At 27.6% G+C, this 18,823-nt stretch overlaps 5 protein-coding genes across 5 annotated transcripts; 3 read left to right on the top strand and 2 right to left on the bottom strand.

Moving 5' to 3' along the window:
- Positions 1 to 1,650: 1,650 nt before the first annotated feature.
- Positions 1,651 to 6,432, bottom strand: LOC128960293 (helicase ARIP4-like). Its single transcript, XM_054306369.1, has 6 exons — positions 5,492 to 6,432; positions 4,861 to 5,434; positions 4,085 to 4,797; positions 3,130 to 4,021; positions 2,181 to 3,068; positions 1,651 to 2,124 (listed from the first exon to the last, which is right to left on the bottom strand). Exons 1-6 carry the CDS (start codon positions 6,181 to 6,183, stop codon positions 1,651 to 1,653), a joined length of 4,233 nt encoding a protein of 1,410 aa, XP_054162344.1. The 5' UTR covers positions 6,184 to 6,432.
- Positions 6,433 to 6,724: 292 nt separating this feature from the next.
- Positions 6,725 to 8,498, top strand: LOC128958469 (NAD-dependent protein deacylase sirtuin-6-like). The gene is made up of 3 exons (XM_054304332.1): positions 6,725 to 6,987; positions 7,044 to 7,171; positions 7,238 to 8,498. The coding sequence occupies exons 1-3, from the start codon at positions 6,922 to 6,924 to the stop codon at positions 7,926 to 7,928; spliced, it is 885 nt and encodes a 294-aa protein (XP_054160307.1). The 5' UTR covers positions 6,725 to 6,921; the 3' UTR covers positions 7,929 to 8,498.
- A 5,685-nt stretch (positions 8,499 to 14,183) lies between these two features.
- On the top strand, positions 14,184 to 15,136 carry LOC128960282 (uncharacterized). Its single transcript, XM_054306358.1, has 3 exons — positions 14,184 to 14,508; positions 14,582 to 15,073; positions 15,131 to 15,136. Exons 1-3 carry the CDS (start codon positions 14,341 to 14,343, stop codon positions 15,134 to 15,136), a joined length of 666 nt encoding a protein of 221 aa, XP_054162333.1. The 5' UTR covers positions 14,184 to 14,340.
- Positions 15,133 to 16,020, bottom strand: LOC128958871 (uncharacterized). The gene is made up of 3 exons (XM_054304833.1): positions 15,694 to 16,020; positions 15,377 to 15,631; positions 15,133 to 15,321 (listed from the first exon to the last, which is right to left on the bottom strand). The coding sequence occupies exons 1-3, from the start codon at positions 15,857 to 15,859 to the stop codon at positions 15,155 to 15,157; spliced, it is 588 nt and encodes a 195-aa protein (XP_054160808.1). The 5' UTR covers positions 15,860 to 16,020; the 3' UTR covers positions 15,133 to 15,154.
- A 152-nt stretch (positions 16,021 to 16,172) lies between these two features.
- On the top strand, positions 16,173 to 17,324 carry LOC128958902 (uncharacterized). The gene is made up of 3 exons (XM_054304865.1): positions 16,173 to 16,227; positions 16,634 to 17,014; positions 17,075 to 17,324. Exons 2-3 carry the CDS (start codon positions 16,688 to 16,690, stop codon positions 17,252 to 17,254), a joined length of 507 nt encoding a protein of 168 aa, XP_054160840.1. The 5' UTR covers positions 16,173 to 16,227; positions 16,634 to 16,687; the 3' UTR covers positions 17,255 to 17,324.
- The last annotated feature ends 1,499 nt before the right edge of the window (positions 17,325 to 18,823 follow it).

Below are 18,823 nucleotides of genomic sequence, written 5' to 3'. Positions count from 1 at the left end.
AATAATTTCTTTATGATTATTTAGATCTGGTTTTTATAGTATTTGATTTGAATTCAAATGAATTTTGTTGAAAAACAACTAATTTTTTAATTTCATCAGTGATAGTGTGACAGTTTGATAATGTAATATAGTAGTAAATATGTTACAGTATATTAATACTGTATAAGTATTTTGACAGTGACCTGAAAATCAGCTTATTTTTATCATTAAATTATAAAATTTATATTAATTTATATTTAAACGACCAATGATTTGTTGAAAACAAGTAACTAATTTTGTTTTTATTTAATTTTGAGAAATGCTTTGTAAAATCCAAATATCTTTTTAGTTTAGTTTAAGAATAACTTACTGGGAATGCAATAAATTATTGATAGAATTGTGTAATAAATTTTATCATTAATTTTTTTTAACAATTTATGATTTATTTTAAATTATTTAATTATAGTGCATATAGTATTAATAAAATATGTGTTACTAACTAGAATTTTTTTTAAAAAAGATGTTATTAAATATAATTTTTATATTTGATAATATTACTAATAGATATCTATTATAAAAATAAACATATTTTTAATTAAAATAATAAAATAATTAATAACTTAATAATCATTTAAAATAACTAATTACTAATTAATTAGTAATTAGTTCATAAAATTTTTTTTAAAAATTATAATTAAACTAGCAAATTTTTGAATCAATTTTGATTACCGGTAATATAGAAATTTAAAAAAATTTATATTATAAGAGTTTGGGCAACATTTAAGGGAGGGAAGTTCCCTAATAAAATCCTCCCAACTTTACCGGAAAATATTTTATTTTCCATCCCTCATCGTTAGAAAGAGAAATATATTTTATATAATTGCAATAAATAGTACAAAAACTTAAATATTTAACATAAAATTTCATTGAAATATTCAATGCCATTTAAAATAGTTTAATACAACAATTATTTTGTAAACCTTATAATAAAATTTGTTGTTTAGGGTTCAATAGATAGTAAGATAATGAATTAGATTCCTTTGGAATTTCCAGAGAGGAGGGAACATAATCAAGTTATCTATAATAAAACGAGTACTGGTAATGCAATTTACCGAACCCTACTTATTAGTAGTGCAATTTTAGTGCCATTATAAGGTATGCATTGCATTATAATGAGTGTCCCTGAGCTTGACATTGAGGACTATCCACTTACCTAACTGTGTTAAATAACAAATATTTATACTGTATGTAATAAATTAACACTTTTAATGTGTTTACAATTAAATTAACAAACACGTAGTCAATTTTTTAAATAAAATTATATTTTTTTATGATTACATGTGACAAAATATTTGGCATTTTATAAATGCAATTTATAAAATATATTTACAATTTTGTTTGATTTCGTTAATTAACTACAGTATTATATAATATATAAGATTTAAATATAAATAATTACTATATAATAGTAATACAAAACATGCAAATAATAATTTACAATAATTACAATTACCGATAATATAATCCAACGACAATAGAAATAGAGTAATTGTGTAATTAAAAAATAATATAACAATTTGATAGGCAATCAAATTATTAATAATTTTATGAGATTTAATTATTTATATATTTTTAATTAAATTACAAAAATCAATTTAAATCCCAATGTTCTCAATATGTTATAGAGTTATCGTGAGAACTATGAGAAGGCATAAGATTATCAATTGAAGACGTGGTGTCAATCAATGAAGAGTTGTCTAATGGTTCATCAAGTAGTGAATCAAATGACAAATCATTCGAGTATTTTTGGCACTCATCGTCGTCATCGTTATCCACTGTCGACACTAAGAACTGGTCCATTGAATTATTAATCTCTTCAGCTGTTGGGTATGTATCTAAATTAGCTGTCGATCCGTTTGACAATATTGATGGATCATTAGTACTGCTATCGATAGTTTGTGTCTCATTATTATCGGAAATGTTAGTCATTTGTAACTTATCGTCGTCGTCATTGTCGTCGTCGTCATCACTTAATTGGACCACTTCTGGTGGGTGCGAAACAGTGGACGTAGAGTTACCGGTAAGTCTTAGTGATGACGGCAAACAATGAACAGTACCACCACATTGTAAGTTTGGCTGAAGAACCTAAACATCAATATTTAATTAAGTCATTTGTCATAATAAAAACAATTAATACTTACACCAAATGAGTTACTCGATTGAGGCATAGATGAAGGCATTTGTGACAAAAAGGCATTTGATTGAGAATTTTTTATGGATATGATGTGACCCTCATTTGTTCTGAGGTAAAGACCTTTAGGAGTTTGAATAACCATAACTTCTTCACCTCTTTTAATACTGACTGAATTATTAAGCCCTACACTAATATTTAAGTCATTGGGCACTCTTAGCTTTTTGACTGTATTTCCACTGCGAACCATATTTTCGGCAATGGAGTCAAAGTTTTGGAAATGTATATTTCGAGGTTGTGGTGGATATGCAGGCAATGGTTGACTCACATTAGGATATGAGTTAACACCATTCAAATAAAATGGATTAGGAGTAGGAGTAATCTGATCCGGCAATGAATTATAAGTTGGCTCAAACTTGACACTCCCTCCCCCTCCAAATGGTAGTCCATAAGGAGGATAGTTACTAGTGGTGTGATTGAGTGAATATGGAGATGAAAGCATATCGTTAGTAACCTTTCCTCGTTTTGCTTCATCATATTGTCTGAAAGCCATTCGTTTTTCCAGAGAATTCAACTTCTGTTCCTTTCTATCCAAAAATAGCGATTCGTGTTCAAAGGGAAGTCGTGTTATTGAGTAGTTATGTTTGCGACAAATCCTTTTAATGAGTTCGTCATTAAATTTAGACAACTGTTCGACAGTAAACACTTCAATGGGTGGCTCTTCTATTGTATTTAAATCGGCCAACAATTCGGTAATTTCTCTCCACGTAAAGTTGGCCTCAATATTTTGTTCATCCACTACCCGATTGGCCATTCCTTGTTTGTTGACCTGTCTGTCATACATTTTTTTCTCCAGTGAGTTGTCGCAAATCAGTCGATAAATATAACACGGTTTGGCCTAATTTGATCAAAATTGCAATTATTTTCAAACTACAGGTAATTTTATAAAATACTGGTACCTGTCCGTAGCGATATATACGACAGGCTGCCTGTGCGTCATGACATGGGTTCCAACTGGCATCAAATATTACAATACGATTGGCACCAATTAGATTAATACCAAGACTTCCAGCTTTGGTAGATATAAGAAAAAGATGGGCGTCTTTTGTTTTATTAAACTTTTCGATATATCTTTCTCTCTCGTGAGTAGAAGTCGATCCGTCTAATCGATAATATGTTACATTCTTAATCCAATTGTTCCCTGTATTTGGCACTGTTCTTGACTGTAGAAATCTTTCTATTAGATCCAAAGTCATTAACGATTGACTAAATATCAATAATCTGTCGCCCAAAGCAATACTCTCTTTGATTATCTCGAATAATAAAAACATTTTAAAAGAATTCTCGATTAGTCCCACTTTATAATCACCAAGTTTTGGCTCAGCCCACGAATAATCAATTATTCCTTCATTTCTTGTCCTCAACGGAGCATCAAATAACTCACTCATCAAATCATTTGAATAATTATTTCCTTTCATCCGATTTGAGTCTAATCCAAATCCATTCTTAATAAATGAATCCAAATTATTGTTCATATTATTATCATTTTTCTTCTTATTTCTGTTAGTCTTATTGTTTTTCGTTGGAATAGCTTCGATGTCGAGATCATCACGAGATATACCTTCCCGAAGAATATCATAAATGATATCCGGATGGTTCCATATTTTACAGCAAACGGCAAAAATGACTAAAATATTTATGCGACCCTTATATGTGCCTAAAGAGTCGGGATCATGGATTGCTGTGTCCATGAATGCCATCATCAGATCTTTTTGTAATTTAGTCATTCGACACATCAACACGTATTCATTTTTCATGGGCAGAGCATTCTGGAGCACTATATGACTGCGTCTGTAAAATAAAAATATTGTTTAAAATAATTGTATAAAAATATATATAGTCTGTAATTGAGACCTTTGGACAAATCCTTTCAATAATTGGTACAATACATGTGTCCGGTATCTCATAAGTTGTTTGTCATATCCAGTTGAATCAATACACTGGCCATTAGTGATTGGTTTCTCAAACATATTGATAAACTCATGTCTGGTTCCCAAATAATTAGGTCTAACGAAGTCAATCATACACCAGTACTCAATCAAATTGTTTTGCAATGGATAACCCGTTAAAACAATTCTTCGTTTAGTTTTAATTAGTTTCAAAGCTTGACTTATGCCTGCCTTAGCATTCTTGATGCGATGTCCTTCATCACAGACAATCAGATCCGGATGTGTTAACAATGACTCTTTGACAGCTGTATTCATCTTTTCAAATTCAAATGGATTAATCTCTTCATCTTTTTTAGACTTTTGTTTTATATTCGATGTCAATATTCTAAACATTTCGTAACCCATAAGTAAAACGCCTCCATTTTTACGCCAAAGTAGTATCTCTTTAGCTCTCGTTATAGTAGACTTTGCGTCATTAATATCGTAGACCTTAAATGATCTATACTTTACTTCACCGGGAGTTTCGTGTCCGGGTTTTTGAAAGAATTTATCTATAGTTGAATCGGGTAACCATATATTAAACTCATTGATCCAATTTTGTAGTGTATTTATAGGAACAATACAAAGAACTAGTTTAGCGTTTGTGTGACTCAAGAGAATGTCGATGAATGAGATCACCTAATGTTAAGAAATGTTTATAATATAATCATATCATTGAAATTATAAGAGTATCGGTAATACCTGAATGGTCTTTCCTAAACCCATTGAATGTGCGAGAATACACCCAAAACCGGGTGAACTTTTAAACATATCCAACGATTCAACAATATTATCGTACATAAAGCGAATGCCTCCGATTTGGTGCGGTTTAACACTTCGAGATAGTTGTGGCGCCAAAAATATATCGGAATCTTCAGTTGGATGACCAACATTAACCAGTACTCGGCCTTCAACGTCTGGTGCGTTCAAAGTGTCATCTGTATGTGAACCACAGTTATTCATATCTTCGAGTGTGTTATGAGTCATTTCGCTGTTATCAACAATTTGAATGTCATCGACATCGTCAGCGCCAACCATATTGTAATCTAATGAAATTCCACTGTTTTCGTAATCCACTCTTCTATTGTTAAAACCAGAGCATCCATTGGAAGGTGTTATTGATGGTGTAAAGTCCTCATCACCCGATGATAAGTCTATTATATCAATTGAATCTGCAGTTTGATTACTGATTGATTTGTTATGTACTGCCGATTCATTACGTCTTTCATCATCACTGCTAAGAAGCACTTCATCGTTGTCTGGAATTTCGGCAAATCTTCAAATAAATATATATTAACTAAAAATAATAATTCAAATAAAAATTAATGAATACCTGAACGACAAAAAATTATTGTCAGTCTTATTGGGAATCAGTTCGTGTCGTCTTTGATTTTCGCGCTCTATTTGTCTTTGAAGTCTTTCTTCTTCCTCTTTTCGGGCCAATTGTGTGTCTTTGTCCAAATCGTTTTCATTCATAATATCCTTAATATTTTTCCTCTTCATTGGATTAGATAATCGCTTCTTAGCCTTTGGTGTCGATGTTTTCTTTTTCTTCTCAGACGATCTCATTTTCTTCTTAGGCTTTGATACTTTATTTTCGTTGTCATAATCTTCATCATCACTACAATTGTTATCCTCTTCACAATTATCACTCGTTCTCTTTAATCCCTTTGAGTTGTTTTTATCATTGTCTCGATTGTCTGTATCTGACACTTCTTCATCAATAAGATCTTCTTCATCATCGGCTAAATCCCCATTCATGTCGTCAACAGACTCGCCATCGCTTTCTTTATTTACATCGTTATCATTACCATTGCTGATGGGTTTGTCCAACAAATCGTTGAGCAATTTGTTGTCATTGAAAGTCAACTTCTTGTTGTCATTTGAGACAAACTCTTTTGTTTGTGATATAAGTTTCTCCAACTGAGACAACGCTTCCATCGGATCCAACACTTCATCGCCCGACTGTTTAATATTTCCAGACTTTATGTCAACTGACCGCTTATCTGACCCGTCGGTTGACATGACATTCACCTCAAAATCTATGCCTAAATAACTCAATACTAAAATCAATTAATTGATCCTAAATTCAAACGACAACTCAATTAATATAATTATCTCTTCAATGACTGCATTGCTATTGAATGACAATTGAATTCATTAATCGAATCATCGATTCATTCAAAATCAACAAACGTTTGATTCGATCATTAAGTCAGTGATTGTTAACAACATTTGATTGCTGTAAATGTCAACCAAATAGAGACTAATATTAATACTGTAGTAATAGTAATACAGAGTATATATTGAATATGTATTGAAATTAAAGTTTAACACTCTATTCAACACTCCTTTTGTATAGCATTTACTGTATGACATCATTCATATTAATATAAATTACGTCAATTCTATTGTATTTAATACTATAGTATTACTGTATTTATTAGGGATTTAATTGTAATAATAATATTAACATTATTTGTGTTGAAATTGTGTTGAAAATTCATTGCAAATCATATTAATAAATATAATGAAAAATTTGGAAAAATATGTTTACAATAGAAATGTGTATTAAATGTGTATTAAATGTGTATTAAATGTTGAATTGAATTGAATGTGATTTTCAGTCAAAACAAACACAATATTTACTGATAAATCATATGAATGACTGATTGGTTGTAATCAATGATTAGATAATTACAAAAAACGGTTTATTTTTGTTTCATTCAATCATTTGTTAGTTTATAACACATTTGTTGTCAAATGTCAGCCAATTATGCGAACGGTTTGTCCGATTACGACAACAAAGGTGTTTGTGGTCTTCAAGAAGTAAGTGTTTTCAATGTGACGATCGTTTGAATCATTTATTATTTTTTTGTCATTAGATTTTTGAATCTCCTGAAGAGGTTGAGTCCAAAGTACAACTATTGGCCAAATGGTTGGCGCAGTCCAAGTCATGTGTTGTTTATTGCGGCGCCGGTATTAGTACATCAGCCGGTATTCCCGACTTTCGGTAAACTAAGTGATGATTAGATTTTATATATGATATTTAATAAATAACATTTGACTGACTATTTAGTGGCCCGAATGGCATTTGGACACAAGAGAAAAAAGGCGTCAAACCCGACGCCGAGACAAACGATCGGTCACTGGCTAAGTGTTTTCCAACACAAACACATATGGCTTTGATATCACTAATAAAAGCAAAATCCATCCGATTTATCATTAGTCAGAACATTGACGGCTTGTTCTTGAGGACTAATATCCGTCGCCGACAAATAGCTGAACTTCACGGCAACTTCTTTCTGGATGAATGTACACATTGTAACTCCAGATTTATAAGGTCGACACCGAGCCATACTATGGCTCTTAAGGTATCCGATAGGCAGTGTCTGAGAAGTTCGCGACCATGTCGTGGGTATCTTCGGGACACTATTCTCGATTGGGAGGACGAGTTGCCCAAAAATGAACTCAAATGGGCTGACAAGTACTCTCGTGAAAGTGATTTATCTATTTGTTTGGGCACAACCTTACAGATAGAACCGGTCGGTTCAATGCCTTTCCTATCAAAGAAGCTCAACTCTGGTCGCGTTGTTATCATTAATCTTCAACCGACCAAATTTGACACCAAAGCTGATCTCGTGATTCATGACTATGTGGACAATGTTATGATACTGTTATGCAAACAACTTAACATTCAAATTGATAGTTATGATCCTACAGTGGATCCAATTATAAATAAACCAGAAGGCACTGAATGGCGCCGATAAAGTGCGCAAACAATTTGTTAATTATGTGTTAAATACACATAAATTTAACAGAATTTACACAAATTTACACGAATTTATTTTATCATAATTTAAATATTTATACGTTTTAATTATACAGTATTTTATATTACAATTTTAAGTTATCATAAGTTTTTAGTATACAAATATTAGCACTTAAACATCATTACCGTAAATCTGTTATTTAATACATTAAAACATTGTTTTCATTTTTGTGGGCAAACTTTTGTTACCCAATATTTAAGAATCATATGAATTACGCTTAATTAGAGTTCGGGAAAATTTATTCCTTTCAAATTCCCGGAAATATTTTATTTTCCCTCTCTAGCTCTTTAAATGAAAAATATGTTTTATATTTGGATAAAAATACTAAAACTAATATTTAGCATAATCATTGAAATATAAAAAAATTGAATAAATTTAGTGACTATTTGACAATACTAGTTAATATACAATTTGATATAACATATGTTTTTCAAACCTTATAATAAAATTTGTGAATTAGCGTTCAATTAGCGTATCACATGAAAATATATTCCCAGTTAGGATGGGGGGGAAATTTGCAACTTTTAGAAAATAAAACGTAAGGAAATTTTTCCGAACTCTACGTTTAATATAAATTTTATTCAATATTTTACGTACGAGTGGTCACACAATGATGAATATTAATATTTAATTGATTATATAATAGATCAATAGTTTTTTTTGTAAATCTCTTATGTATTATTTTTTCATATATAATAATCTAACACTAAGTTATATAAATTGCATTTTAAATATTTAAATCAAATTTGTATTTAAATTAATTGAAATGAGATTGAGATTAAAATTTTCACTTACGGTTTATTAAGTATGTATTAAATATCTTTAAAATATTTATTTATAAACATGTAAAAAATATTTGTAATAATATTCGTAAATACAGTATATTACAATTAACTTTACGTTATAATTAAAAAATCTAAAATAATTAAATTTTATTTTATTACATTTGTGTTGTAATATTACACTCATGTAATAAATATTGTATAATTTGTTTGATCTGATAATAACATACTATGATTTGAATGTATTGTGTAATACAATGTCAAATGCTATTAATTTAATCATTGTATTCAATGTTTCAAATGCTTCACAAATTTTGTAGGTTTGGTCACAATTGACAATACTATTTAAATTATGTTTTAAGAATAAACTAAGAATATATTATAAATTAATTTATTATTTTTATTATAATTTGTAACACAAAATAAAATAGTATTTTCTGTATTTATTGCAATTAGTTAATGAATTTTAGATTTAAAAAAATAGTTGAATAGAATCAAGTTTAATAATTTTAGAAAAATTATCTATTATTTTGATTTATTTCTATAATTAATTTATTTTAAATCTAACAGTTATAATAAAATAAATATTGTTGATAGCAATATTTGTAAGGATTTATTAATTTTATTGTATTAATAAAAAATTACAATGTATTAAATATATGTATTACTTATTTATAATAATAATAATATTTTATTGTGATTGCATACTAATTGAAAAATTAAAAAAACTAATGAAATTTAAAACTAATTTAAACAATTTTACGAAAAACAAAATATTTCTTGTATTACATTAACTTATTTAATGTAAAATAAAAAATATAAATAAATTTATAATTAATAATACTACAATACTGTATTAATTAAATTTTGATTATTATTATAAATATCTTGTGCTTAACAAACTTTATTAGTTTGGCTACAATTGTGGATACATTTTAATAATAGTTTTAAACCTTTTTTTATAAGATTTAGTTCAACATCACTAATATTACGCAATGACTGTAAAATAGCGATATATTAGTCAACAACTATAGGCTATAGCACTGGTAGTCAATGACAATAACATTCAAACTCTACATTATTTAGTCTAATAGTCGACCACTAAATGCATAACTAAGCGGTTCATCGATTAATATCACAATCAGTGACACAATGAATGATATGAGAAATAATTTGATTGATTACATGCAATCATTGGTTGACAAGCGGTCGGCGGACAATATGCCGACAATGGCCTCCAATCTTGTCGGAAGTGTCTCAAGATTTAAGCCTTTGAAGCAATGGATTGAAAACAACGTGACCACTGGTCACGACCTAAAGTCCAGTCTATTAAACTTCATCTATGAAAACAAGCATTACTTTACATACGACCCGATCACTGGTCATATCATAAACAATCACTACTTGAAATTCAATACCGACGGTCAACTAACCGATAACAATGAAAGCGATGTAACAATTGGTGTCTTAAAACCGAAAATGTTATTTGATTTGGAGTTAAACTATTCGTTAGACTCTTTCGACGACAATCTATTGGTTTTTGAACTCATTGTCTTCATATTTAACGAAATTGTCGACAAAGAAGTGATTCTTACGGATTTGATTCAATCAGTTGAAAACAACTGTCAAAAGCCATTCTTGGCTTATCAGTCGTGGATTGGATTTAAAGACAGATTAAAGAGTAAAAAGAATAAGAAAAGTGAAAACCAAAAGATTGAATTAGACATCAATTATAATAACGAAAGCGTTTTAATTCATTTGATAACCGAATTGAAACCTTTCTTTAGCTATGATTTGTTTCAGAGGACAGTAGCCATTGACAGACCTGAAGAAAAATGTAATAACATTTTAAACTGTTTGTTGAAAACCTCTTCGTCATTAATCCGAAACTTTGTCTCTTCATATTTGTATCGATTTGGCCGAAAGTTGGCATCAGAACTAACTCATATTCTTCGAGAAAAGCATCCGATTGTCTGTGATTTTGTCATAACTAAGAATAAACTAACAATTGATAAGATAATTGCATTTCATTCAAATCAATTCATTACTTCAATCGAAATCACGTCAAAGAGAAAGAAAGGAAAGAAAAAATATTTTATTGATTTGAATTCAGAAGTTATTGGTAAAGATCGGCGACAAGAGTTTGATTTGTTGTATGAATACGGAAACGAAATAACGGGTCGTCTAACGGGTCGAGTATCGAAAGTAAAGAATAATTGGGCTATTATTGAGACCAAACTGATTAACGATAAAGAGTTTTGTCATAACTTTATTGTTGACACCAATGTCTCAATTTATGGTCAAAGCGTCGAAGATTTGAATGCATTTTTGCATTTTGGCGATCGATTAGCTTTTGATGTTTGCTTTATTGCTGATAAATCACTCAAATATTTATGGTTTGTGTCACGTATTTATAATGTTAAACATACTCTTAGTTGCTTTTTGGACCCAATTATATTTGATAACTGGGATAATCATTTACCAAAAAGTTGTTCCCCTTATAGTGATGACCAAGATTTAAATGATAGCAGTGATTGGGAGGATTCCGATGACGAAGATACCAATGGCTAATATAATTATAAACTAATTGATTGCTATTATTGATCTTATGACTATCGGGTACTCATTATCGCTATCATTATAGGGTATTTATTTAATAATTATTATACAATAAATATTATTTTAAATTTGTTTTCAATTATTAAATATTTGTTTGATTTATAATTTTTCAGAAATTATTATAAAGTTTAAGTTTCATTAATTTAAATATTATGAAAATTTGTAAACTATAGATTGATTAAATTACTGTATTACAGCAACTTTTAAATTATTTTACGCTGTATATTGAATTTGATTGAAAATTACTATTACCGGTAATTGTAAGCTATTTAAAAGCTCTCTATTTTACCAATTTATTGAAAAATATTAAAATTTTGTTTAATATTGTTTTGTTAATAATTGTAATCTCATATTACATTAATTACAGTTTACACAAATGTTGATTTTTAATTTATTATATATCGTATTTAATAATCAAAATAAAGTACAAATTATTCAATATTAAAAATCTAATTATATATCATTAATCACTTTAAAGGTAAATACTATATAAACATAACATGAAAATTATAATTTATTATAATTTGATGTACTGTAGACTTAATGATATTTAAAATCATATGTAAAGTATATGCAAATACTGTAAGTTCACGACTGTCTATAATAGTCTATATAGTCGTATATAATTGCAGGTCTATATCGTTCATACCCTATGACCTGACTTTGGTTGACCTGAGTTTCTTTGAACTGAGTTTCGTTGACCTGACTTTCATTGACCCGAACTTTAAAGTGTTTATAGCACACAAAATTACGGCCCAACAGATTGTGTTCCTCAATAAGCAATGGATCCAATTCATCCATTTCCACTTTAACCACATATTTAGCCCTATCCTTATACCGATACCATTGCGATCCGTAATTGTTATATAATATTTGGCTTTCATTGTATCGATGCGGCGGTTTTGTCGTGAAATAGATACCCGCAGAAAACAATGGTGTCGATTGACTCCGACGGATATAACCAAACCATTTAATACCATATGCACCACAAGAATCAGTGTAATGATACAGATATTCATTATCATTATATGACTATTCAATTGCAATAAAATAATAATTAGGATATAATAACCATTTATTTCTTATACATAAATACATTGATATCATATACAAGATATTTATAGGATAATTAAAATTTATTACAAAATATTATAATTAGTCTTAAATATACTAAACATTATATTAGATAATACTTTACCATTGCTTTAACAATGAGTTGATTATTATTTTATAATTAAATAATTAAATACAAATTGTATTACAAATTAAAATAAATTACTAGAAATTTATGTCCTATTGTTTGTCACAAACACATGGGATAAGCGTTTAACGCAAATAAATACATTGTTAACAGTATTTGTGTGTAACCAACACATTGTGTCTAACAATACATTCAATTATGGATAATATCACCGAAACTGATCCCAAAACATCTTATTTAAGTGATCATACGTATACACAATCGATAAATCCATCGCAAGGATTAGATTATGAGCCGAGTCAACGATTGGCCACTGATGGCCAACAATCACAATCACTATTTGTGACCAAACAATACATTTGTCAAGAAGATGGTAATGATGATCAAGAGATCCGTATTCATAGTCCTAATACAACTCCCGATTCGAGTCAAGACCCGCAGCTAGACTTGGATGACATCGAGTCAATGCCGAGTCCTGAAGTACCACAACTCTTACCATTGATTGATAACGTCGATCACCAAAGTGTAGATTATTGGTGCGGTGAGTGTCACCAAACAGTGACCATCAATAAGGATGTATGGATCCGATGCCAATCCCATTGTAGACAATACTATCATATCGAGTGTTCGGGAGTCAAAAGATCACTTCTTAATGTCATTAATATGTCGAATAACATTCTCTGGAGATGTCATTATTGTGTGGCAATTGATCCACAAATTAGACCACTCGTCCAATTTATCTAATTTAACCATTCATTTGATCATTTTATTGATACATAATATAAGACAATACACTCATTATCTCAATAATTGTTAAATAAATGACATAATTATTGTATTTATCAAACATTTAGTTACTTAAACTGAAGTAATAATTTTTTAATTACCGGTACATCTAAAGTGATTACATATTAAATATACAGTAAATTATGTATTTTCAGTCTAATATAATTTAGATATTAATAAATCTATTACTATTTTAACTAATTTAACTGTAAATATTGAATTATAAAATACAGTAATATCTAAACAAAATTATTTACAATAATTATGAATACTTACTGTACAACTATCATACTCTGTATTAAAAGTGTGGATACATATAGCCTATGCATTTGGGAGAGTATTTGGTTAAACAGGTAATCGAGTGTTAGTTTATACTAAATATCTGATAAACAATACATTGAATTTAAAAATGACATAATTGTAGATAAATATTAATATTAAACTCAACATTATTGTAATTGGTCATTTTTGATTAATTGTAAAATTAACTAGATAATAATGCCGATGCTATTATGTCATGTCCTTGGTCATTTTTAAATTGAATGTATTGTTTATCAGATATTTAGTATAAAGCTATAAGATTTATAATTACAATTATTGTATAATTAATATAATTTGCTAAATCGATTCACTTATTATTTTTAAAGTACTTATTAATATTATTAGTAATATTATATACAGTTCTTTCACATTAAAATATTATTATTATTAAAAGTATTATTAATACTTATGATGATTTGCCAATAAAACTTGTTGTAATCATAAACTAAATATTATTTTGAAAATTTTTGTACTTTAATGTAAAATCAAATACTGTATGAACTGGTAGTAAATTAGCCCTGAGTTCATGTTAAGCATACATCAAGTTTGAAATCTAAGTTATTGACTAATTGTATTGAAAAATATTTGTCAAAAAAGTGTTTCAATTATTTACTGATAAACATATATTGCAATTTACAAAATGGGTTTGGATTTGAATCGATTGATAGACAACACCATTGATGAAGAACTTTTGTGTTGTATTTGCACAGATATATTAACTGATCCATTAATGATCGATAGTTGTGAACATGCCTTTTGCAAGACATGTATTTCAGATTGGTTTGCAATCAACAAGTCTTGCCCTAAGGTATCCATTTTTATTAGAAGTAATTAAAATTTATTATAATTAGTTATTTAATATAATGAAATAAAAACCATAGGATAGGAAGTCTTTCAGTGAAAATATGTTGGTTCCGATTCCTCGGTTTATGAAAAACCATTTAAATGATTTGAAAGTCAAGTGCACCTTTGGCTCGAAAAAGTCGGGATGTCCTCTGACTGTCACTTATGGTCAACTTTCTCAACACGAAAATGGATGTCAATACAATCCTATTAGCAGTAGAAAGACAGTCAAAGTTGACGGTCAGGATAATTGTTTTCTTAAGCGTAGACCACATATCGACAAACTTGTCTACGAAACGATTGGCACATCAATGAACAGCTCTTCACAGAAACGAGCCGTTAATTTAACTAAAGAAGCGGTGAGTCTATGCGGTCGCTATAACTTTGGACAGATTGCCGCCTATATTAAGACACATCTGGAACCTCAAGACATGAATCTCTGGCATTGCATTGTTGGCAATGATTTCGATTGTTTCTTAACCGCTAACTTTGATTATATATCTCTTAAAGTGAATGATATTTTTATTATTGCTTTCAAAACAAAATAAATAATAATAATAATAATAAATTTATATAACAATTTGTAGTTTTAATGAATTATTAAAATGCTTTTATGGTTCAAAAGGTACGATAATCGGATCATTGCATTGAATTTTGAAACCATTTTTGACGGCATCACTGACTAAACGACTGTATTTATCAATTAATTGTATCTCATTATCGCTGATTCTCGTCATTTGATTTACTCTTTCTTCTATAGAAACTGAAGTGATTTTGTCTACAAAAAAAAACATTTTCTTTATATAAACAATGATATTATAAATCTTAATCACCTTTTGTTAGTTGAGATCGTAATAGTAATGGTTTATTAATTGCCGACACTTTCATAGTGTATTGCTTTTGTCTTAATCTCAGATCTTTTGATATCTTCACTGATCTCATCATATCGTATGCATTAATCATTAGATTGACATCTTTTAGCAAAATTTCATTTAATTCTTTATCATCACTGATGAGCACCACTTTAACAGTTTTGTCAGACTCTTTATAATTGCTGTTATAATAAATGAAATCATCGATAATCTTATCTATAAAAATTAAATATAATTCATCAATTAATTATAAAAATATTGTTAATTCAAATACAGACCCTCAGTATATACTACTATTGGTGTCATTTCATGGGTTTCATAATTGTAAAAATCTTTTGTATACAATCTTAAACAACAGTCTGAGACAATATTATGGACGAAATCCCAATAAAGACAATACAAGAGATTTATAACAAATTCGCAATAATACCAATTGTTAAACATTGTTACACATCAATCAATTTTCATCAATTTTCGTCAACAATCAATTTATATAACTTTTGCGAAATAATTGTAATGTTAATTATATATAAATTTATATTCACGTTTACTTAAAAACACAAATGTTAATATAATAATAAATTGTAATTTTGTTAAATTTTAATATTTAGTATATACGGTAAATCAACTCTACAGTATATTAATCTTGTGTTATATTATTTAAGTTAAAACTTATATTAACAATTAAAACTATTAAACTTAACCAAAAAACCAAAATTTGCTTATTTTTGAACCTAATATATAAGTTATTTGTATTATTAATACAGTATATTCTTATATTTGGGGCAAAAGTCTACGAAATTGTCTAAAATGTGAGTTATTTGTATTAAGTTTATATAAATGACATTTAGTTTAACTTATTTCCAACACTTGTACTCAATATTTTTCAAAATTTCTTAAATTTTTAAAAATAAAATAATATGAAAACAATTGAATTTTAAAATAGCAAACAACCAAATCTATAGTATTTAATAAATAATATAATATTGATAATTGTAAATTGATATTTTTATTATTTACAAATATTATATTAAGTTATATTTGCACTAAATTTTAAATAAAAACAATTGAAGTTATGGTATATTAAATATTCAATAGAATATACTGTATATATAATAGTATAATAGAAAATCAAATATAATAATAATATGTTTAATATGTCATACAGTATATGAATATTCATATGATTTGATATTATTATTGTTTGTAATTTTGCAGACATTGTGTGACATTACATAACATAACATAAGATTATCACTTAATTGTCAACAAATGTCTAAATGTGTCAAAAAGTTTAAGTGTCCGCTAAAGACACCACAGAAAAGACCGGCCAAAGAGGATAAGTCAGAAACTAGTGATGAAGTGCCCATCAGTGACCAACTCATCTCATCAAAGACTGTGAAGACCAAAGACAATAAAGCATTTGTCTTTATGGCTGCAAATGGCAAAGAAATGTCAATTTCTGTCAAAACTATCAAATCAGTGGCCAATGTGTTGAATCAAAATTTAGAGGACAAGACTCGGGTCATGTTGTCAGACATGACTGCAGACAGCGTTCAGTTAGTGCCTCAACATTGCGGAGATAAACAACAATCAGATGTAATAAATGAGTTATTTATATATGATTTTCAATTAATTATTTGTTTGTCATATTTAAAGACCGATAATTGCGACCAAAGACTAGATGTTAATGAATCGACTGATGAGCCAAACGATTGGACAGACGATAATGAATTTGAAGAGTTTGTCGACAAACAGATATTACAAACAAAGAAGCGTTCGTTTGAACCAATGATTTGTCTTCAAAACGATAAACGATTCAAAAGAAATGAGTCGTAAATCAATTGATAATTAATATGTTTTCAATTTATTGTTAATATAAATATTTTTCATTTATTTATCGCATAAATTTAACATTTAATATATTTAATCTTTTTTTAGTTAATAATTTCTATTTCACAATCTTTTAAAACAATTTATAAGTATTTAAGATTAAAATTTGTTTGAATTAATTGCATTACTTCGCTAATTGTAATTAAGTTAATAAATAATTAGTAGATATAAATATTTATTGTATTTTTATATAAAATATTTTAGAAATATTTTTGTTTTATTTTTGTTTGTTTTTAGTCATTAAATGTAATAAATAGATTGTTTCATAACTATTTCAATAGTAAACATATTTATTTCATTGTGAACACAGTTATTTCAAAAGTAAACTTATTTATTTCAATATTATTTATTTAATGTATACTTTACATAATTAAGATACTTTTGTTTATTGTTTATAAATGTATTTTTGATTAAATTTTTAAAAATAAAAATCTTATTTACTTAAAGAGTTCAAAATTATAATTATCTGAAATTCTTAATAAACTATTTGTGAGTTTTAAGATGTTTAATAAGTATTAAATTTATTATAATAAAGCATAGATTTAAGTATTGAAATAAATACGTTCACTATTGAAATAGTTTTTAAAAACACTTTGAAATAAATAGGTGAAGCACTGTAACATCAACTACATATACAGTATAATCGTCTATACATTATTTAATTGTATAACAAAAATAGCTTATTATTTATGAATTCAATTGTTCCCAACCTGTCTATCAAAAGTTTTATAAAAATAATTGTTGTTTTATTAGATATGTCATTGGATTTTAATTTCATTGTAAACCTGTTTTTCTAATTTAATTGATGTCCTAAATGAATGGGATCTATAAAATTGGAAACTATTTAGGAGTGTTACTACTATTTGTAAGTTTTATGTCTAATTATTGACAGTAACTGCTGTTTAAGTTTATTTATAATATTCATTGTATAAACTTAAATATTTTTTGCTAATAATAATTTAGTAGCTAATTATGATAACTCTATGCCATATAATATATTTATCAACAATAATCACAATCTTAATTATGAGTATAAATCATTATATTTTTTGCCAATTTTTGACCTTCAATACATTCAAAATTATAAATATATATAATTAAATAAAGATATTGAATATATTTATACAAAATTTTTATTAAGTATATTATAGATTAGTTTTTTTGCACTTTATCCACTGTATAATATTGTACATCACGATACGAAACTTAAATTATAACGATTTAAATTAACATTTTGAACAAATAAATTACTTTATAACTGTATTATATTAAGATGATATGATTAAAACGTTTATTGAAATTAAAAAGAGTTAATTTAAATATCTTTTTAAATTTTTATTTTATATTAATTGTTTATTTTTTATAAGTTATTTTAATGTTTCACATAAAATTTATCTAATTTATTCAAATAACTTTATATTTTGTGTTACAATTTTCTAAACTTTAATAATTTTAACTAATTTTTAAGTGTTAATAATTAATAATAATTGGTATAGTAATTGTTAAGAATTATCA

Source organism: Oppia nitens, unplaced genomic scaffold (genome assembly GCF_028296485.1).
Source record: "Oppia nitens isolate AA-2021 unplaced genomic scaffold, nextdenovo-longstitch-racon4-pilon3 scaffold13_pilon_pilon_pilon, whole genome shotgun sequence".
Lineage (NCBI taxonomy): Eukaryota > Metazoa > Arthropoda > Arachnida > Sarcoptiformes > Oppiidae > Oppia > Oppia nitens.
The sequence above is the reverse complement of the archived record's forward strand: the minus strand, read 5'-3'. Positions and strand labels throughout refer to the sequence as shown.